The 23,345-nt window shown below is 45.3% G+C and overlaps 1 protein-coding gene and 1 pseudogene across 1 annotated transcript in view; both read right to left on the minus strand.

Annotated features, from left to right (window-relative positions):
- Positions 1 to 411: 411 nt before the first annotated feature.
- Positions 412 to 23,345, minus strand: part of Arhgef33 (Rho guanine nucleotide exchange factor 33) — a 79,803-nt gene continuing 56,869 nt past the window's right edge. Inside the window, exons 12-18 of the mRNA XM_051164165.1 lie at positions 21,252 to 21,335; positions 20,084 to 20,167; positions 17,901 to 18,049; positions 16,912 to 17,076; positions 14,675 to 15,491; positions 8,974 to 9,113; positions 412 to 991 (exon numbers count right to left, since the gene is read on the minus strand). Coding sequence (XP_051020122.1) covers positions 862 to 991; positions 8,974 to 9,113; positions 14,675 to 15,491; positions 16,912 to 17,076; positions 17,901 to 18,049; positions 20,084 to 20,167; positions 21,252 to 21,335 — 1,569 coding nt within the window. The 3' untranslated portion in view covers positions 412 to 861. The remainder of the gene's footprint in view (positions 992 to 8,973; positions 9,114 to 14,674; positions 15,492 to 16,911; positions 17,077 to 17,900; positions 18,050 to 20,083; positions 20,168 to 21,251; positions 21,336 to 23,345) is intronic.
- Positions 21,744 to 23,177, minus strand: LOC127195183 (ATP synthase subunit ATP5MJ, mitochondrial-like; annotated as a pseudogene).

The raw sequence follows: 23,345 nt of genomic DNA on the forward strand, positions 1-23,345 counted from the left end.
TTATAACCTTCTGGGAGACTTGAACAGTAGTACATCCCTGACCTTTCATTCAAACCTATGTTTGTAGATGTGATCGTTAAAGAACTGGTCAGCTTCAGGCCAGACTAAAGGAAGGTTTTGGGGCTGGCATGTAACTCAGTGGTTGAGCACTTTTCTGGATTCAAAGCCTTTGAAAGAGGATGTAGCCAAATCAGTGCTTTCTTTCCCTGATCTGTTTGTGCATGAGTGGGATTAACTCACAAGATCTAGAATGAGTGGGTCTAACTCACAAGATCTACTGAATCTGCAACTGTTGCCATCCTCAACACAGCCCACACAAGGAAAATGTTTCTTTGTCTTCACCCCCACCCCTGCTCCCTTTACTGATTTCCATAACCATAGAACAAGTTGGAGAGCAGCACATCTCTAAGTTTTGAAGCTTCTGAATTATAGCTTAAGGACAAATTCTTTAGAACTCTGATTTGTACACGTAAAATACAAGTCTGTTAACCTTTTGCTTTAAAGGATGCTATATTTTGCTAGGAAGGGCAAAATTCACATCCATGCTAAAAATGAAGGTGCAAGTTTTTGTTCTTACAAACATTTATTTTCCTCCAAATTTATAATGTTTTACTGTAATGATGTGAAAAGTCTTTTCCCAAGTGTTGAGGTTCATTAAGCCAAGTCTTAACCATAGGCTAATCTTCATCTCTTCAGTATCTTGTATGTTGATTTAGTTTCATATGTAAATATTTATATTAGTTTACTCCTCAGGGATTTATACATTGAAATATATATATAGAGAGAGATAGATATTCCTGCAGATATATACACAAGCTTTTACCCTCCTCTTACCACTCGACAATACAACTGTAAATGTGTTTACACAGCTGTTCCTTGGTCAAGGTCATTTGCAAGAGCAAGTCGGTTTCTGAAGAAATCTTGTTTGGTGGGTGAAGGATCCATTGAGGGATTCTCATTAGTTTTTTCCCTGTATTCTGATCCACTGGACCTAAAATCTCAGCACACAGATAAAGTACAGGTTGATTTGGTTTTAATTGTTTTCAAATATTTTATCTATCCAAATTGTTTTGCATTTGTAAACAGTTGCCTCCTAGGTTTGGAATCACTTTTTTATTCCCCTGAATTTCAATGTGTATCTAAAACTTGCAGTGAGCATACAGAATCTCTCTCTAATGCTTCATGGGGACAATGTGACAACTGTATGGGTCAGTGTACGTTACCATGTAAAAGCACTGTAACAGGAATAAAGCTCAAAAATACTTATTTCTGATTCAGTGAAATAACTACTCCACAGATTGCCAAGGCCCAGAAATAAAAATGGCTATCAGGGGCCCTTGCTTAATCTAGGCATTACATTACAAAATCTTACTTTGGCTTCTTGTCATTTTTAAAGGAAAGATTTATTGAAACCAACCACACATATATATGCCACATTTGGTAGAGTGCAGAAATCAATACAGTTATCTCAACCACCACAAAGGAGACCAAGACTAATCGACAGTCAGCTCAGTCCGTCTGAGTCCCCAGTCGAGGGTGCATTCTTCCTTTCTCTTGGTTAAACCAGTTGGGCAATCCATTCCAGCTCTGTACTTCTCCAGTCTGTTCACATAAGAAGTCCCTAGAGGGAGCAGGCTTTCTAGAGATAACCTCAGATACAACTAGACTGCAGTCCTCTCACTAATTTAAACTTTGAGCTAGAATGGGTAACAGTAGCCCAAGAACCAGGAACCAGTGTCAGGGTCCTCACTTAAGATGTATGAAAGTGATACTCAAAGCTCCTGGCCAAGTGAACCATTCTCTATACACTGAATCAGGCATGCTTTCCCTAAACACCGAGCAGGGTAACTTGCCCTCACTTTCTTGCACTGTAATTGCTATACTATTTTTGTGTCCTTGTTTGTTTTGTGAGGTTTTTGTTGTTGTTGTTTTCTGTTTGTTTGGTTGGTTGGTTGGTTGGTTTCTTGAGACAGGGTTTTTCTGTGTAGCCTTGGCTGTCCTGGAACTCACTCTGTAGACCAGATTGGCCTCGAACCCACAGAGATCTGTCTGCCTCTGCTTCCTGAGTGCTTGGATTAAAGGTGTGTGCCACCATGCCCAGCTTGGTTTTTTTTGGGGGGGGGGGCTTACTTTGTTCTGCTCTGGTGGTATTGACCCCAGGGCCCTCATACACAAGGCAAAAGGTCTATTGCTCTATATTCCCATCCAAGCCCTTGTTATTATAATTATTGCTATTAATTATGAGTCTATACTTACTGAGTTTATTAGGAAGAATTCAAACATCTTTTTTCTATTATTCAAGTAAAAACTTTGGACCTACAAGAAGACTAAAGATGTCTGGAAACCTGATGCATGGACTAGCTGTTTTTATTTTTCAATCTGGTATTAGAAATGAAACCATTGGTACCCAGCACACTTTTATTTCTAGTCAGAAAGCAGTACTTTCCCACTGTATCTCAGTAAACAGGAGAATTACTCTACTGCTCAGCTTCAGGACATCTGGGTGCTAATTAGATAAAAACGATATCTGGATGGGGTGAGCTTCTCTTTTCAGGAGCTGGCCTAAACTCCCGAGAAACAGACTCACATCTTCCCTAAACCTCCAGGCTTGCTCTCACCTCTCAGAACTCCTGCCTCCCTCCAGCTCAGATCATCCCTGGCTAGGAGAGTTGTGCCCCAAATGTTAGTAAGATCCATCCTGGCTCCTGGTTCCTTCCCTGCCTTCTGGTGTTCAACTGCTGCTGCCTCTTCTCAATTGTTCTCCCCATGAACATTTCTCAATGAAGCCATTAGTCTACACTTGGAGACTTCACCTCACACTCTCCCTCCTACCTACATCTGATCGCTCCAAACCCCACATGTCACACTTTGAGGTTCCCACATGCAACTGTTTGGAGTTTACCTGGAAATGGGAAAGCTTTGATGTCACCACCAGCCCCAAGGACCACAGAAATCTTCACCAGTTGCGTTCCCATTTCTGAAACAAATGCCAAAATCGCCCTGTCTAGTTTCCACAAACTCAGCTCAGACTTTTTTTTTTAACTGCTCTTCTTACAAAATGTACCTTCCCTTTGTTTCCAGTACAAATATCTACATTTCCAAATATTAATTACTAAGTAACTAGTGGCTAACTTACTAATCATTTTCAAAATACAGAATTCTACTGTAGCAATGGCTCAAAGCTCATTTTCAAGACGGATTTAGCTGACTTTAGCTCATTGTACTATAGGTATAGCTAGATTTTTCTAAAGGTGTGGGTGTGAATAAGCAGGAAAAAAACCCTGCGGAATCTAGAAGAAAGAGACGGTATGTTTTCTTTTTATTCCCTTTCTTTGTGAAACACAGAAATGGCCTTTGAACATGCTACAGCATCTTAGCAGGCTGCAGGGCATCTCAAAGCAGATAGTAAAGGGACAGGCGGGAACTCTGGAAGAGCACAATGGCTGCCAATATACTCTGACACAGTCAGCCAATAATTTGACGACATAAAGGGGAAACAGAATGGACTTGTTGCTAACCTTCCTCCAAGTGACAGAAAAAAGAAAACTGCAAATTGGGTAGGTCAGTTAAGTACAACTTAGCTACAGATAAACCTGAAACCCCTGGAGTTGAGGAAGGGAGGTATAATCCAGTGCCACAGAGATCTCTGACATGGGAGGGGGGTTGGTTCTCAGTTGTGAAAGACCCTCCTTGGAAGGATTAGGACATTCAGATGAAGGTTGGAGGAGCTGGGGAAGCGCCAGCCATACCAGTCAAATCAGCCAACCATGGCGTTCACAGGGTGGCAGATAAGTGTTCTCTTACTTTGTGTGTATACTAGAGCTTGTAGCTGGGCCACCCTTACACTGAGCTAGAGCAGGAGCTATTTTTTCTACTTGTTTTGTGCTGGGCAGAGCCTAGTACACTGAAGCCATTTAAATAGCTGACTTCAGATGACCTACCGAGAAGCATTCCCAATCAGAGTTGTATACCTAAGTCACTCATCCTTGAATTTGCAATTTACATAGGAAACTAAATGAGCTATGATAGAACGGCAAAGTGGGTAAGAGGCAGGTGGGGCTGGGGATGGGTCTGGGAGGTAGAGAAAATGATTAAAAAGTAACCAACTGATTTTTAGAATCCTGCTTTCTGTTATATGGACTTCTGCAGGGAGGCATATACAAGAGCCGTTGAGAAGACACCAAACAAAAAGGGCTCACTGACAGACAATATATGGGCCCTACTGACCATGTATATTGAATAAAATAGATTTGATGCAATTGTTGGAAGGAGTATGATGGCTGGAATTGAAATAATCATATAAATTACAAAGTACTACAAAAAAGGAGAAAGAGTGAAGAAATATAATCAGTAGCTGGGTGTCATATTCTTTATCTTCTACTGCCCACAACCTTGTTGTTAAAAAGTAGAAGCACTGCCTACCATCCCTGTTGCTGCCCTGTGTTGCACGAGCTCTTCCCCACTGTTAAGCCCCAGCCTAGAGTACTCAGTTACCCAAGTATATGATTTATCCACAGAGAGGCAAAAAGCATTTGCCTCGGCTTTGACAACAATCTGAGCTGAAGTCTTTGACAGTGCCCATATATATTCTTCTAGAGGGGACAGATGATCTTTAATCTTACTCAAGGGCAAGAGGAGAGCCAAGTACTCAGCCAAGCATTGGCTCTTCATGTCAGGTCTGTTCCTAGCGTCTAAGGAGCACACCTAAAATGTATAAAGTCATTTAACATTCTCAGACCTTAAGTTAGTAGACTTCACTCTGACCAGTTCTGGGCAGCTCTCAGGGGATCTATGACCTGGCATCTACCCAGGGCAGGTGTGCCTGAGATGGAGACAATGAAAAGGTTACCCTTTTCCTCAAATATCGTGGGCACTTTTTCAGAATGTGTTTTATGATGTCAACTTGACTCTGCCTTTTGAGTCCTTGTGGGCATGAGCATTCGGCCCTCCCAGCCTCAGAGGGAAGAGAACCCTTTCTCGGGTTTTCTGTTGCATCTGCTTCCATGCCTAGCTTCATCCCGAAGCAGCATTCTGGGTGTGTGGGGCCACCAGCCAAACAAGCCCCTATGGAACAAAAAGTGTGTCAGTGTAGACAGGACTGAACCTTGGGAGGGCTGTAGGGGAAGAAGGCAGTAAGCCCCAACCATGACACGGTGGCTTTCCTGGGAGGCCAGGCTCTGGACTGACTCCAGGACCCAGGGGTAGCTACTGAAGGTCACTGGGCTTGCTGCCAACTGACTTCCTGACATGCAAAATGCTTTGACTTTTTTTTCTACCTGTGCCTCATCTTTTACTACAAACTAGGTTTAAATATTTAATATTCTCCATATAGATTCTTCTTGAAGGGACAGTTTATCTTTCATCCTATGTATTCCTGAGTTCAGAGTACAAGTTCCTATGCAATGGCTGGGGCCACGTCATTCACGATACTATAATCATGTCTGGAATTGTGCACACATACAAGAATGGTGTACTCACATCTGAGTTAAAGGCACGGGCCTTTCTCTCTGTAATAGGAGTGTAGTCCTTAATAGACTTTCTGTGGTCTTCAGATGAAAAACCCAGAAGAAGCTATTTAAGTTGCTTCTTTAACCCTTGCTAAGTCCCTCAAACAGCTCCCTAAGTACAAAGCTGTACTGGAACCATCTGCATGGTGGTGGCTGTCCTGGGCCAGACCGTCTACGCCAGGAGAGCCTGTCAGAGGAAGAGTCATCTAAGCAGCTCTGCCTTCACCTCCACTCAGGCAAAACATCACATTTTAAATAAAAGGACAGTGCCATTGCTATTGGTAGCCACATGGCTGATGCAGACTGATCTCTGAGAGGACTACGAGAATCCACTGGCCTTTTCCCTAAGAAAAGTGTCTGACGTTGTAGGAGGACTGACGGCAACTGACCATGTGAATCTGGGGAGCTACAGCAAGACGTCTGCATTATACCAAGGTCTATGGGGGCAGGAAACTACAGAAAGATTAAGCCTGGCCTTCCAGTTGGGGGGGGACTTTAAAATTATAGACCCAACATCCATTCTTTGGGGTGATATAAATAAGTGACTCTTCAGGCTGAACTACAATAAAGTCAAAGTATAGATATGTGCTAGAAAGGACTCCGATTTCTTGGGCAATCACCCACCCAGTGTGGGAAGACTGTTCAGAGAACCCAGGCAGAACCACCTAGCTTCTAGTTCTGAGAACCCACTCTCTTGTGAGTTTGCTGGCTTCAGGCTGGGGCATTTTTAGGGTACTCCTCCTCCTCCTCACTTCTGCTGGTGTGCCCTCTGGATATGAAAGAGCAAATCTGTTCCCTATGCGTCATATAACTGATAGGCCATTATATATATATATATATATATATATATATACATATATATATATGTGTGTGTGTGTGTGTGTGTGTGTGTGTGTGTGTGTGTGTGTGTGTATATATATATACATATATATATATATATATATATATATATATATATCTGATCAACAGGAATTTGTAAAGAAGGCCGTGGTGGATCTGTTGTAGACTGTGTTCCAATAGCTAGTGTTTCAGATATTATAAATAGTAGTCAGTGACAAACAGTTGTTTCTTTTGGGATTCTTATGACCTAAAATACTATGCAACAGACTCAAGCAGTGTGTGTCTTTAGGAGTTTGGAGTCCTGCAAAGGATTTTGGAACCTAAATGGAAACTGGCAAGCTGTCTACTTCCCACTCACGCAATTAGCAGTTATAGACCAAGAAAAAGCTAAATCTACAATCCTAGAAGGGTAAACAATTCTTAAGCTTCAATCTCTACATAAAATGACTTGAGTGTCCAGCAACAGTCATCCATGCATGAAGGTTCCTAGCAAGACTGCAGGGAAGGAGACTGTAGGGCTGTGGTTCACTGCAGGGAAGGAGACAGACTGTAGGGCTGTGGTTCACTGCAGGGAAGGAGACAGACTGTGGGGCTGTGGTTCACTGCAGGGAAGGAGACAGACTGTGGGGCTGTGGTTCACTACAGGGAAGGAGACAGACTGTAGGGCTGTGGTTCACTACAGGGAAGGAGACAGACTGTAGGGCTGTGGTTAACTGCAGGGAAGGAGACAGACTGTAGGGCTGTGGTTCACTGCAGGGAAGGAGACAGACTGTAGGGCTGTGGTTCACTACAGGGAAGGAGACAGACTGTAGGGCTGTGGTTCACTACAGGGAAGGAGACAGACTGTAGGGCTGTGGTTCACTACAGGGAAGGAGACAGACTGTGGGGCTGTGGTTCACTGCAGGGAAGGAGACTGTAGGGCTGTGGTTCACTTAAGGGAAGGAGACAGACGTAGGGCTGTGAGTTCACTACAGGGAAGGAGACAGACTGTAGGCTGTGGTTCACTACAGGGAAGGAGACAGACTGTGGGGCTGTGGTTCACTGCAGGGAAGAGACAGACTGTAGGGCTGTGGTTCACTACGGAGGAGACAGACTGTAGGGCTGTGGTTCACTACAGGGAAGGAGACAGACTGTAGGGCTGTGGTTCACTGCAGGGAAGGAGACAGACTGTAGGGCTGTGGTTCACTGCAGGGAAGGAGACAGACTGTAGGGCTGTGGTTCACTGCAGGGAAGGAGAAGACTAGTAGGGCTGTGGTTCACTACAGGGAGAGGAGACAGACTGTAGGGCTTGTGGTTAACTGCAGGGTAGGAGACTGTAGGGCTTGTGGTTCACTGCAAGGGAAGGAGACGACTGTAGGGCTGTGGTTCACTACAGGGAAGGAGATAGACTGTAGGGCTGTGGTTCACTGCAGGGAAGGAGACAGACTGTAGGGCTGTGGTTCACTACAGTGGAAGGAGACAGACTGTAGGGCTGTGGTTCACTGCAGGGAAGGAGACAGACTGTAGGGCTGTGGTTCACTGCAGGGAAGGAGACAGACTGTAGGGCTGTGGTTCACTGCAGGGAAGGAGACAGACTGTAGGGCTGTGGTTAACTGCAGGGAAGGAGACAGACTGTAGGGCTGTGGTTAACTGTAGAACCGCTGTTCTTCTTTCCTCTTCCTCCTCCTTCTAGTAACAATAGGCAAGGACCAACAATCAGATACTCACTAATCTCAACACCACCCTCCCATAGCAGGAGAATTAGACAAATCATTAAGAGAAGAAAACTGACTGTAGGCTTTCCCCACTTCTTGTCAGGACCAGTATCTAAACCAACCAGGAACTCTACCTTCAAGGAGCAAGTGACTTCCCCAAAAGTCTCCAAAGGCAACAATAACACCTTCATTTAACTTTTCTAATAATTGAAATATAGACTTGAGGTTGAAAACTGATTACAATGATCTCTAATGAGAGGAAATAGCAAGGAGATATCCCTAAGGGAGAGGAAGGAAGGACTGAGGAATGGAAGAAGAAGAAACAGCAGCCACCCAGGCAGGCAAAGACTAGACTGCTGAATCACTAGGGGGGTCACCTCTCTCTTCCTTACATTATGCTGGGGCCTGGCCCTGCCTCCCAATCTGCAACTTGACACTGGCCAAATAAGAAAGACCAAAAAAGAACCATCTTTTGTTTTTCTATCTAATATGGACACTCAGAAGCCAAATCCATTCATTCAGGGAAAAAAAAAAAAAAAAAAAAAACCCTTACAGAAGTAATACGCATTTCTAGGAACCCAGACAATGTGGCCCATGTGAGCGCAGCAGTGCTGAGATGCCCACACAACACTCTCCACAGGTGGGAGGTTCTGACTGAACACCCAGATCCCGGACAGGATTGTCTCCTCTCTGCCCATTTGCCAGGGTAGCCCCTCTGATCCCTGCTCTCAAGACACAACTTTGGGGCTAAGGAGGAAGGATTTTAAGAAGCGGCAGTGGGAGCCGAGTTTGCGTCTGTCCAGAAAGTGGATACGAACACTGAACTTGAGAAGGCTGTGTGAGGTGGTTACTTAGTGATCACTACTGTTACAAGCTCAGACTTCTGGCAAAGGGAAAGGAGTTCAACACTGTTTAATCTAAGGGCTACTCACTTCTTTTTAAAGAGCTTGCGGAAGGAGCTGCGAAAGCCCCCTTTCTGGTCTTGCCTGGGATTTTGATCGCTGAAAGAAGTCTGTTCACTCTCTCTTTCTTCCTTTGGACAGAATCGGGTGGCATCCTCTAAGTGCATCTCCTGAAAACACAAAAGAGGCATGTTTTTTTACTCTTTTCAAAAAAAAAAAAAGTCTGTGGGATATCCCTGGCTGTGGGAAGGTTCTTTAGTTTTGCCTCTTGACTCTCCTATTCCTAAGACTACCTGTGGGCTGCCAGTCCCAGCAAAAGCACACCTAGGGTGGTGAAATCAGCAGGTGGAAAGAACACTGTCCAAGTGTAAGTCTTTCTACAAATCAAGGGAAAGAGTCCACGGCAGAATACAACAACAAAGATAATAAAGCATGTTAGCTAACAATGAAAAGTACAGAATGTATAGCCAAGGAGACAGCTCAGCAGGCAGAGGCAGTTGGTACACAAGCCTGAGGACCTGAGTTCGATCCCTGGAACATACAGAAAGGTGGCAGGAGAAAGATGGCCCCACAAGTTGCCCTCTGTCCTCTTTTTGTTTTCTATTTCTGTGATAAGTAAAGGCCACAACCCAAAAGCAACTTTGGAAAGAAAGGGTTTATGGTATCTCATACTTCAGATAACAGTCCGCACTGGGGGTAGTTGGGGCAGGAATTCAGGGCAGTAGCCTGGAGATCGGAACTGAAGCAAAACCACGGAAACTTTACCCACTGGCTTACTCACCATGGTCTGATCAGGCTGACCTAGAAGACCTGCCTGGGGCCAGCACCGGCCCCCCCCCCTTCTCTCTCCCTCTCTCTCCCCCTCTCTCCCTCTCTCTCTCCCTCTCTCTGTCTCTCTCCCTCTCTCTCTCCCTCTCTCTGTCTCTCTCTCTGCCTCTCTCTCTCTCTCTCTCTCTCTCTCTCTCTCTCTCTCTCTCTCTCGCTCACACACACACACACACTCTCCCTCCTCTCCCTCACCTCCATGTCTGTCTGTCTGTCTGTCTCTCTCTCTCTCTGCCCCACCCTCCCTCCCTCTCTCTCCCTGCAGAGGCCTGGGCCCTCCTCTATCAATTACTAATCAAGAAAGTGTCCCTACAGGCCTGGCTACTGCCACACCATAGAGGCATTTTCTCAGTTGAAGTTCCTCTTCCTTTTCGAGAAGGTTGATAAAAGACTAGCCAGGACATTTTCTGACCTCAGCATGCTTGCTAGAGCACACACAGTAACAATGGACGTATTTTTGTTTTCCTGGTGTGTGTGGTTGTTTTGGGTGTCTGACTGTATGTCTGTGTACCATGTGCTTGTCTGGTCCTGACTGGAGGCCAGAAGAGGGCACTGGATCTCCCAGAACAGGAGTTATAGACAGTTGTGAGTCACAGTGCGGGTGGTGGAAATTGAACTTGGGTCCTCTGGGAGTGCAGCTGGTGTTCTTAACCACTGAGCCATCTCTCCAGCCCCCATGAACATAGAACATAAACTTTGTTCTGGCATCAACTGTGTCTTGCTGAAAAGGCCAATACTCAAACTCTGATATCGTTGGGTATGTTTCCCTTTCTACAAAATAAGAAAACTTAGTATTAAGGGTTTTTTTTTCCTCTGTTGTTGCTATTGTTGTTTGCTTTACTTTTGAGAGAAACAGAGATCAATTAGGATATTCAACAGTGTAACCATAATTTTAAAGTTGCGTTCTTAACTTTAGAGGGGAGCAGCTTTTTAGAGGTCAGACCTGTTAAGAATTAGCAACTGATGTGTCTAAACTGTAAACATGCTTTCATCCTCTTATATAATTCAGTCCATACTTGGAGTACAACTAAAAATAAAGACATTTCTTTTGTGCATTTATTTATTTTTTAAATGTAAGATGTGTCACCGAGTACGTGTGTGTGTGTGTGTGTGTGTGTGTGTGTGTGTGTGTGTGTGTGTTCAGGATGTACACAAACTGATATCCTACATGAACAGAATATTGACCTTGTGGTGACTGTGATTTTTAAGACAATCTAAAGCCAGCTGCTTAATTCTGAGTAGCCCTAAGAAGTCAAAGCAGAAAACACAGCAGCAGCACCCTGCAAGCACAGCCAGATGGCTGACTGTGTGCTTGCAGAGAAACAAAGCATGGCCAAGAGGTCTTTCTAGGAAACATCTGGATCTGACTTTGAGAACGTCACTCACGATTTTAGTAGCCGACTTGGAAAGTCCGAGCTGCCACTAGGATTCCTAAGGAGACCACGGAGACCAGCGTTCTGGTGGCAAAGTATGCTCGTGGTATCCTAGGAGCGCCTACACTCACTTTTACTTAAACACACCAATTCTTAAGCTCCATCTTGGAGTCTCTGAAGCAGGAATCTCCAGCATACACATAATTGTTATGCAGAGGTAGTTATGAAAGCCATGGGTTTCAGGCACACTTCTGCCCAGTGCACTTACTGTTTATATTAAATACTAACTATGATCCCTAAATAGTAGTTTCTGATTCAGTAGGTCTGCCCACAGAGTCTGGATTTATAAAATCATAAAATATAAGATCAATGCATCCACTACTACACCTCCAAGGCCACATTTTGGGAGGTCCCTGTAGGAGCCAAAGCAAGGCTACAGTGCTGGGCAAAACACTTGCTGGATGATAGGACATCCAAACTTGGAGTTTCAGAGACAGCACAGAAGGAAGGGGCTCAGTTTTGCTTTCTATCAACTGTGGACCTCCCGTTAAAGTGGTCTTTAACTCATTGCCAAAACCTTCATTCATGAAAATGACAAATTGTTTATGGAAAATCTGTCCATGGTCTTGATGTCTTTCATCAGTGTGGCATTTCATACATACTCTCAAGCAATCTTATTTGGGCCAATCTTCACAACCCTGTGAGGTAGATATGAGCTACTTTTTTAAAAATTATAATCACATTTATTATTTGGGTTGTGGGAGATGAGCTCACACATGCTAGGGCACATGTGGAGATCGGAGGACAACTTGCAAGAATCAGTTCCCCTTCCACCATGTAGATCCTGGATGTCAAATGTCAAGACCTCGAGCATGGTGGCAAGTGCCTTTATCTGCTGACCCATCGCATAGCCCACATTGTACTAGTTTTTGATTGTGTGTGTATGCGTTCAGCACACAGGTGCCGGGGAGACTTTAAGGAGGGAGTTTGTAGAATCTGAGCCAAAGTCAAGCCTCCCACTTAGCACCTCTACCCGCAGAGCCATCCCAGTGCCCACTAAATGTTTTAATTTTATTTGTTTTTGTTTTTGGTTTTTCGAGATGGGGTTTCTCTGTGTATCTTTGGCTGTCCTATAGACCAGGCTGGCCTCGAACTCATATAAACTTATTTTGATATATGTATGTCTGGCACTATGTACATGCTGGAGGAGACCAGAAGGGGATGTCAGATGGCCTGTAACTGGAGTTACAGACAGTTATGAGCTGCCATGAGGTGCTGGGAATTGAACCTGGATCCTCTGGAAGAGCAGCCAGTGCTCTTAACCACTGAGCCATCTCTCCAGCCCCCTAAGTATCTTAGTATTGATAGGTAACTGGAAAAAACACATGCACTGTCTGAAAGCAGGCAGCTATTTGACAGAAGAGCTTTTAGGACCTTGAGTGCCTAGTGCCCAGTCAGATGCTCTCAGCACTGAAACATACTGCCTTCTCTCTGGACTCAATAACCACACTAAAAACTGGCTTTAGGAGGCTCTGCTGGTCATGGGTGGAGGGTGTAGAGTAGACCTGAAGAAGGGAATGGTTTTGCTCAGCCCAAGAGCTGAAAACTGACCCCTTTAAGGATGCAGTTTCGCAGGTTTATCTTTTGCAGTTTAAGCCGCAATCCTATGGCTACTTTAAACACATACACACACCAGCATGCTTTTGTTACATACACATGCACGGACACATATGTCCACACATGGCCCCTTCTCCCCTGGACTCAGTCGGTTCTTCCTTGGTGTCTCTTCTTGACCTGACTTCACTCATGTTTTCCCCATGCTAGGGAATGCTGGGATACTGTCATTGCTTAGAACTATGTCCAGTAAACAGACACAGACATATTATGTATTCTTTGCTTCTCAGATACAATATTTATTATTTCTAATAAGTTTTCCCCCAGTAATTATTCCAATTTTCAAAATTTTCATGGGAGCTACGGCAAAAAAAAAAAAAACCTCAAATTTTTATGAACATGTTTTTAAAAAGCATTATTTATAGCACAGACCACACTACTTGAAAGATTTTGGGGGGCTGGAGAGATGCCTCAGCAGTTAAGAGCACTGACTGCTCTTCCAAAGGACCCGGGGTTCAATTCCCAGCACCCACATGGCAGCTCACAACTGTTTATAACTCCAAGATCTGACACCCTCACACAGACATGCATGCAGGCAGAACACCAATGCACATAAAATAAAAATAAATAAATTATTTTTAAAAAAAGAAAGATTTTGATTTACGCCTCTGCCTATCCCAGTTTGAGCTGATACTATTAATTTCTTTCTATTTCTCCCCTTTATGAACTTTCAAGATTACCTAGCTTCACTTCCTTGCCCCCTCATCCCGCGCCCCCCACCACACCCAAATAAATGGCTTCTAAAAAGCTTTTAAAATCTAATTCAGATATGTGATGTACCCAGAAGGCATTCGCTAACCTCATCACCCCAAGAGGTTTTAGCTATCCCTCTGTAAGCCCCCCCAGTTCCTCGTAATTGCATGTGCTATGCCAGTAGTCCTGTGGGACATTCTAGAACGTTGATTTCTTAAGCTTCAGCAAACAGCACAGAGAGCCTGATACACAAGCACTGTGTTGGCTGGAAAGCAAATGAGTCTGTAATCAGCTGGGCATGGTGGCACATGGCCTGTGATCCCAACATGCTGGGAGGCAGAGGCAGGTGAATCTCGGTGAGTTAGAAGCCAGCCTGGTGTACAAAGCGAGTCCAAGGCAGCCAAGGCTACACAAAGAAACCCCGTCTCGAAAGACAAAAAAAAAAAAAAAAAGTCTGTACTGTAACCATCAATCTGACCCACCATCTTGATAATGAGTGGATCGGAAGGGTGGTGGCACAGGTGAGCGTCATTGTGTTAATATGCTTAATCAATTGTCACATTGAAAACTTGTGTGTCTGCCCACGAACCTGCCTCTCCATGTCAGTACTGGAACATACTTTTAATTACCCCAAGGTTTGGAGACACCAAAGGACAGACATCAAAATGCCTCAACATTCATTGGCGCTAACGGTGCACTTTAGTCAATACAACCTTTTCTAAGAAAGCAAGAGAAAACGAATTCGCTTTGCAACCAACTTCGATGTGTACACACTGAGACAGGGCAACTTGCATCTTCCCTGGATTCAAAGAAAGATACTGGAAGTAGCTAGCACACAGGGCTTGGTATTTTTGCACAAAATACCAGGAGGTGCACCTGGCAGGCAGGCGTGCAGCCCGTAAGAAGGAAGAAATGAGTTCACTCATTAATTCACATTCTCTCTGTGTGCCTCTAGGTCTCTCTGCTCGCCCTCTCTGCCTTTGTGCCCTTGGTGTGGTACCCTCCCTGCCACTCGCCTTCGAATGCCACAAGAGGCTGTGACCACGCGCGTGCCGGCTCCGCCTCTGCCTGCTCCCTCCCCGCCAAGGGAACCGGGGAGCTGGCCCTGAGTTCTAGGCCCCCCACCCGGGGCGACAGGGCGGGGCGTCGGCTCGGTTTTACTTTACCCTCCTTACTTCCAAATAGGTCTGTTTTTCGCTTTGGGACCTCTGTTGGGGGAAGAAGGTCCGCGGCGCCCCGCGGGAGGCGGCGGCGGCGGCGGCGGTGGGGCCGTGGGGCACGGCGGTGGCGCGCTCGACCTTGAGCGGCACGCGGCCGCCGCTGCTGCTGCGCGTGCTGTAGAGCCGCGGGGCCACGCCCTCGGCGGGCGGCGTGCGCGGGAACTCCTTGAGCGAGCGGCTCAGCGGCTTGGCCTTGCCGTGCGCCTGCGCCTGCGCGGCCTCCAGCTTGTAGGCGCCGCTGCTGCTGGCGGGCGACGTGGCGCTCTTGGGCAGCGGCTGCAGCGCGTGCTCCGGCCTCTCGGCCTCCATGGCGAAGCTGACGGGCCGCAGGAAGCAGATGTCCAGGCTGGACTCGGAGGAGGCGGGCGAGCAGTTGTCGAAGAGCGCCGGCGCCTGGAAGGGCTCCTCGTCGTAGGGCGCGGGCAGCGCGAAGATCTCGCCTCCGTACTCGAACTCCTCGTAGCCGGCGGGCACGAAGCCCCGCGCGTCGGGCAGGAGCTCGGTCGGGCCGCGCAGCGAGCGCTCCACATTGCCCAGCGGCTCGGCGGGGGACGGCTCGAAGTCCATCTCTGGAATGGCCTGCAGGGGCCCGGCGAGTGCCTTCACGTCCTGCTCGGCCGGGCAGAACTGCGCTGGCGCCAGCAGGCTCTCTGGGCGCTCGTGCTTTCTGCCCTCCATCTCCCAGTCCCCCGGCTTCCCGGGCTGCATGCTCTCCATGAGGCTCTGCTGCTGTTGGCCTTTCTTCGCTGAGGGTATCAAATGTCTTTAAAAGAGGGAAACAATAGGAGAGAGACGATCAAAGAGTGCTGAGCTTTCACTGAGTGGGCCTAGGTACACTGCTCGCCTCCCCTCCCATCCCAAGTGCCTTCGTGGGTGACCTATCAAGCTCTGCAGACTTGACTAAAGGGCTTTCTCAGGAATCCCTCGGCCTGTGTGGAAGTGTGGAAACAGCGGCTAGGATAGTAATCTGTCTCGGCTCTTCGAACTCAGTCACTGAGACATTACATGCCGGCAGACCAAGGTCATCACCGGCCTGGCGGAAGCTCCGAGCCTCCCTACCACCAGGCACTGTCCCAAAGCATCCCTTGTTCAGTCTCTCTCCCTTTCTTGCTGTGGCAGAGCGATCCAAAATCCTGGAAAATGAACTTGATACCAACTCCTAGATCTTCCCACGTCAACAATTGTGTTGCTGAATAAACTGTTGAACTCAGTTGTGTTGCTAGAGAGGATAAGCTCATATGTGTAAAATTTACATTTCTATAATGTTTTAAAAGTTCCGTGGCTATAAAACATCTTGTCCTCTTCTCAGATGACCCACAAAACATTAATGCAATGTAAAAGCTCTCTGAATTTGCCCAATTCTGTAGAGTTCTGTTGTCCGGGAGCATATGGCAATTTTTACAGTTTAAAAAGTGTAGGACACCCATCAAATAGGATTTTTGTTGGTTTTCTTACTTACCAGACAAATAAATTACTGCACATTGACCTGTTGATTTTAAGTTGATTTTAATTCTTTGTCCGAATTGCATATGGATGTATATATGAATACTAACACTGAATATTTTAAGGGATTGCAAGGCAGAGATCGTAAAATGAAACTTAAGTGAGAAAAAAAAAAAAAAAGAACGGACTTTACACCAATACTCTTATTTTGGAAGACTGATACTTTATTTTCCCTAATAACAGCCATATTTGGCCTAGGTATAATGTAGACCTTCTTAAAGGAGGATGAACATCTCATGCTGCTTCAAGAGTTGAAGTGATGGCCAAAGTGAGTTTCTGCTTTCCACCTCTGGGCACTTTTGTTCTTTCTTTTTTTAGGTCTATTATTTAGCTCTGGCTGCCCTGGAACTCACTTTGTAGTCCAGGCTGGCCTTGAACTTGAAAAGATCCCGCCTCTGCCTCTGCCTCTGCCTCTGTCTCCCAAGTGTTGGGATTAAAGGCGAGCTCCACTGCTGCCCAGCAACCACGTATTAACGCTTTCTAAATCTGCCTCTTGGTTCCTTTTCTCTGGGATCCAAGCATCAGCTCAACTGCTTGGCTGTTAATACAGAAAGGATGGAGCAAGCGAGAAGGTGGACTTCAGTAGAACATTTCCAATCCAGGCCAGCCTGCTAACCTACACAGGTTGCCTGGGACTCAAGGGCGAGACTGTGAATGTTTCCATAGCAACAGCTGCTTACGTGACAGCAGGTGCAGAACTGGGAGCAGGAGGATAGGGTTGGAGCACTTCTTCCGAGTGGATGCCGCTGTCGCGGACAGCCTCCGGGCCTGCGGTGGGGGAAGCATCTTGGCCAGTGTTGGCACACTGGGAAGCCAGCCCTTTGTACAGCTTTGCCATAGATGACCTAACAGAACGGAAATGAGAAATCTCAGGCTTGTACAGTGTTGGTCTGGCTCTCAGATTTGTCTCTCAGATGAAGCTTTTCCCAGGGCCTTCTATAAACCAGGTTGCTTACATAATGACTGGCAGGTGGCTGAAAAGAGCTTGGGGGGGATACAGGGTAGTAGTGAGAGACACTATCAGGAGAATGCTGGTTAGGAGATAGTTGTCTTTCTAGTTGGAAAGCCCTAGAGAAGTCATGTTCTCCAGATGGATTGGGATGTTTAAGGAAATCTGGGTCATTAGCAAGCTCCGCTATGGGTGGCTTCCATCCACCCCCACCCCTACCCCCACCCCTACCCCAAGGCCCAGATGGTGCCTATCAAAATTCATTTCTTCGTACTGTGAAATCTACTCAGACACATATACTCCAACACTTTTACCCTCACCAGTCATTAACGCCTGGAGATTATGCCCCAGGGGACAGGTTTATGGCTAGTCAGGCCCCTGTGGTATATTCACCAGGTAGAACAGTGCCTAACAGATAACACAGGGCTCCATAAAAGCTTATTACATTAACAAAGGAAACTAGATCAGACCTTTACATTGCAATCTTGAACCTGGAAGGTTAGGGGAAACAACTTAAGATGAGACGATAGAGTCCAAGCACATTTCCTCTGATCTTGTCCCCACCAGACCACAGGTGTCTCCCTCTGTCATCTACAGCCTCTCCCTCTCACCCCTTTCCTTCTAGCTCCCTTCACCCCACTCCAGCCACTCAACACAAGCCACCATTCTGTACCCTCTTCTCAGAAACCTTTGTCACACGCTGCACCGTCACAACCTTACTTTTTGAGCTTTTTCCGTTTCTGAATAAGCAAATCTTCGTTGCATTGAAACAGCAGGGTATAATGAGAGATAAATACTCGGAGACGCTGAACACACACGAGTAGCAGATAATAGTCAGGGTGCTCCTGCTCCGTAAACTTCAGCACATTCTGGGCAGAAGGGAAAAGAAAACAGTGCCGCACAAGTAGGCGTCGAGCTACTGTGAGTCCTGTAGTTCTCCAGTCAAGACAGCTACCTCAAACATGCGCTCCATCTATCTAATAACCGAAAGCTCAGACTTAGTGCTCCGTCCACAGCCCCAAAATAATGGAAGGCATACTGTTCTATTTCAGTTGAGTGTGACCTAAAGTAGTTCCATCTTTAAACGTTAGACCCAATAATTAGAATTAGTTTAATAGAGATATTCTAATAATTATTACCTATAAGCAATACTGAAGGAGCCAGACCAATGATAAGAAAATACGCATACGTTAAGCTTGCGGGGAAGGGTAGGGGTGGGTGGCAGCCTCTCCTATTACATTACCTGATATTATGATTTGGATATGGTTTATCTCCCAAAGGCTCTGGAAGCTCAGTCTACAGTATGATGATTTTTTTTTTTTTTTTTGAAAGGTGGTGGGACCTTTAAGAGGTGGGACCTAGTGAAATGTGACTGGGTGCTGATCATCCTCATGAAGGAATCACTGCTGGTTTTATAGACTGGGTTCTCATGAGACAAAGGGTTACAGGAGAGTGAGCCCAGGTACCACCCATTTCCGTCCCCTTTCATACTGTGTGACCTGTCGCTGTACCTATACTACCATTATGTTTACGATGGGGGGGGGGGGCGGTCACCAGAAACCAATACCAGCACCGTGCTTCGGGGCCTCCAAAGCTGTGAGCCAAAATAAACCTCTTTCCTTAAAAAGAAAAAAAAAAAAAAAATACCCGCCCTCAAGTATTTTGTTACAGTAGTAGAAAATGAAATTAAAGGCCTACTATACTACGGTGGAATATTAATGTGATTTAGATTGAGAAATCTAACATTTGTTGACTATATTATTTATTTGCTAAATAATATTACAGGAGCCAAGCTCTTTTATATTCATTATCTTATTTAGTTTTTACCACAACCCAGTTAGATCAGTACAGTAATTACCTCTGTGTAATAACTAAGGTAACTGAGACGCCAAGCTCAGCCATGTCCTTCAGGTCATACATTTAATAAATGACAGAAGAAGGGTTTGGAGGCAAACTAGATAGAAGTGGGCCTGTTTACCTACTGTTTGCAAGACCCAGGCTTCGGCCCACGGGTTTTGCCTACTAGGTGTGTTACCTTGAATGCAGCACTACACTGGGACTTCTTCGGACTTCCATGTCCTTATGAAAAATAGTAACAATGATTATTGATACCTGCTTCATGAAACTGTTGCAAGGACCCATAAGATAGCTATTGTGAGAAAAATGGTTTTAGGAGCTAACGCCATAGCCAGGTGAAAATCCCAATATTGATTGTGGGCTGTCTGTAGCTGAGGTCAATCACCAACATTTCTAAGATGTTTTCACTGAATTATATGAGATCAGTCGACCCTTAAACCAGAGCAGGTGGGTAGAGGAGGAAGAGGAGGCACTAGAAAGAGGTTGTTGGACTCTGGCCTCCACTTCCCCTACAGGCCTACAAGCTCCACAGGAAAACTACGTTAAGAATCTGTTCATTGGCTCCCCGAGGCTATTACAGAACATAAACACCGTATGATAGAAGCCTGGACTCAAGCTAGGTTGAAACCATCAGGATAGTTGTTTTGTAGGCAGATTAAGCAGAAATTAAAAGGCCAGAGGTGACACTTAGATGGCTGTAGAACCAAAGAAGGGCTTGAATTAGGTACTTGGGTGCTATCAAGAAGATTTATAAGAGATTCTGAACCCCCCAAAAGTGGAGATTTCTGGTAAGTAAACTTCAAAGACAAGTATCATAAATAAAAAATTTCAAGAATAGATTTTTAGCTCGTTCTACAGAATGTGCTGCAGTGTGGTGCGGTGCGGTGCAGTCTGGTGTGGTGTGGCATACCCATAACAGCCTAAGTAAGCCTCTGAGTACTTCTTAGAAATATTAAAGAGTCCTTGAGCCTTCACGTTATTTCCAGTTGGAAGGCAAAAAACAATAGATCAATGCAGAGTCTGTCGGCTCATCCAGCCAGGCTCACCTGCAGATGTATCAGGTATTCAGGGATGCGCTGTACTATATGAAAAAACAGGGTGTAGATATCAGATTTAACCTCTTCATCACCCTGAATGAAAGAAAGGCGGAGTCACTCTTCAGTGTCCTGTCAGCTCTGCCAATAGCACACCAGAGATCCCGCCCACCACACAGGAAATGCTTGCTTTCTTTCTAGAGACCATCACGAGGCATGGATTTCTCCCCGGAGAGGCCCAAAAGCCTCAGGGGTGTGCCCAAAGCCAAGGGCATGGAGAATGGCAGCTCTTCCCCAGCATGGAACACCACATGCGCTTCTTTTGACTTCATCCAAGTTTCCAAACTATCCCTTCCTTCCCCAGCCCTTCTCTGCTCAGAGCTAGACAGAAGTAGACACTTGATAAGCTGCACTTGGGTGAAATGAATACACTAAGGCTTTCCAGCATTTACTAAAAGGCTCGAAGTGTGAACCAGAGCCTCTCAAAGAGCGGGGACAGGAAGGTGACGAGAAACTGGTCAGTAAGCCTAGCAGCGGAAGACACAATGGATCCCCCGCCCTGCACCCTCCCTTCTCTTCCTCTTTCCAGACATTGGATGAATGCTGGTGTGTGACAGCCATTTTCGATTGGGATGAGGTGGGATAGAAAGTTAGACATGGCCTCTCATCTCCTGTGAGACCTGACTATGCTCAGCTTTAGAGCTCTGAGCTCTGTTTTCCTGCCCACTTAAAATAACATAATGCACACGCAGACATGCATATCGAACACCTAACATGTCACCGATGTTGCCATGCTTAAAGGGACAACGGAGCCGCTGTAGGGTCTTCTGGCTTGGCAAAGGATGAGTTGAATCCAGCACTGAGAATCCTATTTTTCTGGGCCTGCTAACACCACATACAGCACACAAGCTGCTGAAGAACCCTGGGATACCTGTTTGCTTTGCCTGTAGCTCAGTGTGGTGGGTCAGAGGGTCACTAAAGCGCTGCAAGGACCAGAACAATGGCTCTGATCCCTGCCTGGACTCCTTTAAACCAGAAGACAGGCATCAGTAACATGTCCAAGGCATTCCTCAGCCTGGAAGACAGGCTCACAGGGCACATGCTGTCCTGCTGGGTGGCTCACCACCACGATATTGTTGACATGTAAACAAAGGTCGGCACATGCACAGAGTTAACTTACCTCCTTCAGGACCACAACATGAACCAAGGAGATGCACTCGGGCAAATCCCTCAGGTAGGCAACATAATAATCCAAGAAATTATTCTTTAAAACAAACACAAAAATGCATAGTCAGAACCTGAAAATGGGAATAACAACGTTTTTGTAGTGTCCTGAACATAAGAAAGCAGAATTCAAGAACATTCTTTACACTTTATTAACTGTGTTCTTTATTTGCTTTTGGAGGTTTTATTCATTTTTTAAGGACTTATCTTTATTTTATGTGTGTTGAGTGTTTGTCTACGTGTGTGTGCGCGGCACACCACATGTAAGTGCCTGGTGCCCTCAGAGGCCAAAAGGGGTTAGAGATCCTGGAACTGGAGTTACAAGTGGTTGTGAGGAAGCATATAGATTATCGTAACCGAACCCCAATCCTCAGCAAGAGCCAGCACTCTCCACCTCTGAGGCATCTCTCCAGCCCATTGTTACTTTTTTTTTTTTTTTTTGATGCTTCTCACATTTATTAATGGCACATTGTAGTGGTACTTAGACAAGTGTACAGCGACGGGCCATGTTCATCTAACACAGTTTGCTTAAGCTTAGTCGACACGGTTCATCTTGAGTGCACACGTGGAGCAGTTAATGATGGCCATGGGCAGGTGCAGGGCTGGAGCCTTTCAAAGCTTTACTTCTTTTATCAGCAGCACTCCTGATTTTATAAAGGATGAGGGTCATTAGCCCCATTCCTACCCATGGTAAACCTGAGTATAGTAGGGCTTCATTGGGACCCAGACATTCTTAATAAGGCTTTGAAGTATCTCAGCGGACCAAGGCCACAGGCCACACACTCTTCCACAATGCACAGGGAAAGGTCACAGAGCACCCATTGCTACTCTTCTTGAAGACTTGTTTGTTTGATTCCCTGACACTTAGACATATATGAAGAAACACATATATAATATTATCATTTGAGAGAAAGAGGCAAGAGAACCAGGAGCTCAAGGTCATCTTCAACCGCATAGCAAGTTCAAGGACAGCCAGCGGTCCATGAGACTATATCTATAACAAAAATAGTTTCGGTTTTAAGATAAACATTACTACAATGCAGGAACCAAAACTCAACAGCTCTACCATCATAACAAAAAAGTAATAAAGTACTGAGGGTCAGGTAAGGTTGAAGTATTCTGAAATTGTTAACTGATAGAAAAAATACTTAAAAAAAAAAAAAAAAAAAAAACAGGTTCTCTCTGTGTAGCCTTGGCTGTCCTGGAACTCACTTTGTAGACCAAGGTGGCCTCAAACTCAGAGATCCACCTGCCTTTGCCTCCTGAGTGCTGCAATTAAAGGCATGCACCCCCACTGTCCAGTTAAAAATACATATTTTGTATTTTGTTTGTCTAATTCCTTTCCATGGTAATCATCTATATCCAAATGAGAAACTTCACCCAGCCCACTTCATATACCTGGACCATCAGTTCTCAAGGTTTACAGCTAATTGTCTATTTTAACTAACACATATTCAGCGATGCTGTTTCCTCTCAAGGAAACAATTCATAGTTTCCAAAGCTATATCCTCATATGTATAAATTCCAAGCTCCAAAAAACATACTGAAGACAAGCGAAGGTGATATGAGAGGCATGGCATTACACCTACTGTCTTCTACATAAGGAAATAGTCTGTAAATTTGTGTTGTTGCCTGTTGTCAAGAAACGTTGATAAAGATGCAGGCAAAACCTGACTCGCTTTAATTGTCTCACCCAATATTTAAAAATAAGGACCTTTTACATAAAATTCTAGATCTCACTTGTCTTAAGACAAGGACTATAACGATTCTTTCTTCCCTAATGACTGGATTGTTCTGAGTAGCTATTCTTTATCTAAACAAACGAGGCCTACTTTAGCCGGTTTCCCTCCGTCCAAACTGTGTCACACTCGACTTGTATCATAAAAGGCACTGTTTGGTCCTGGGGACATTTGAGCTTTCAACTTCTGGTCTGCATATGTTCTCAGTGTAACACTAAGGAGAGTTTAAAAACCCAACACTCTTTTTTCTAAGGAAATGAAACAGACATTTAAAACAAGCAGCCGCTTGCCATATATTTAAAATGTACAAA

The sequence above is a fragment of the Acomys russatus genome, chromosome 1, assembly GCF_903995435.1.
Source record: "Acomys russatus chromosome 1, mAcoRus1.1, whole genome shotgun sequence".
NCBI classification, from domain to species: Eukaryota; Metazoa; Chordata; class Mammalia; order Rodentia; family Muridae; genus Acomys; species Acomys russatus.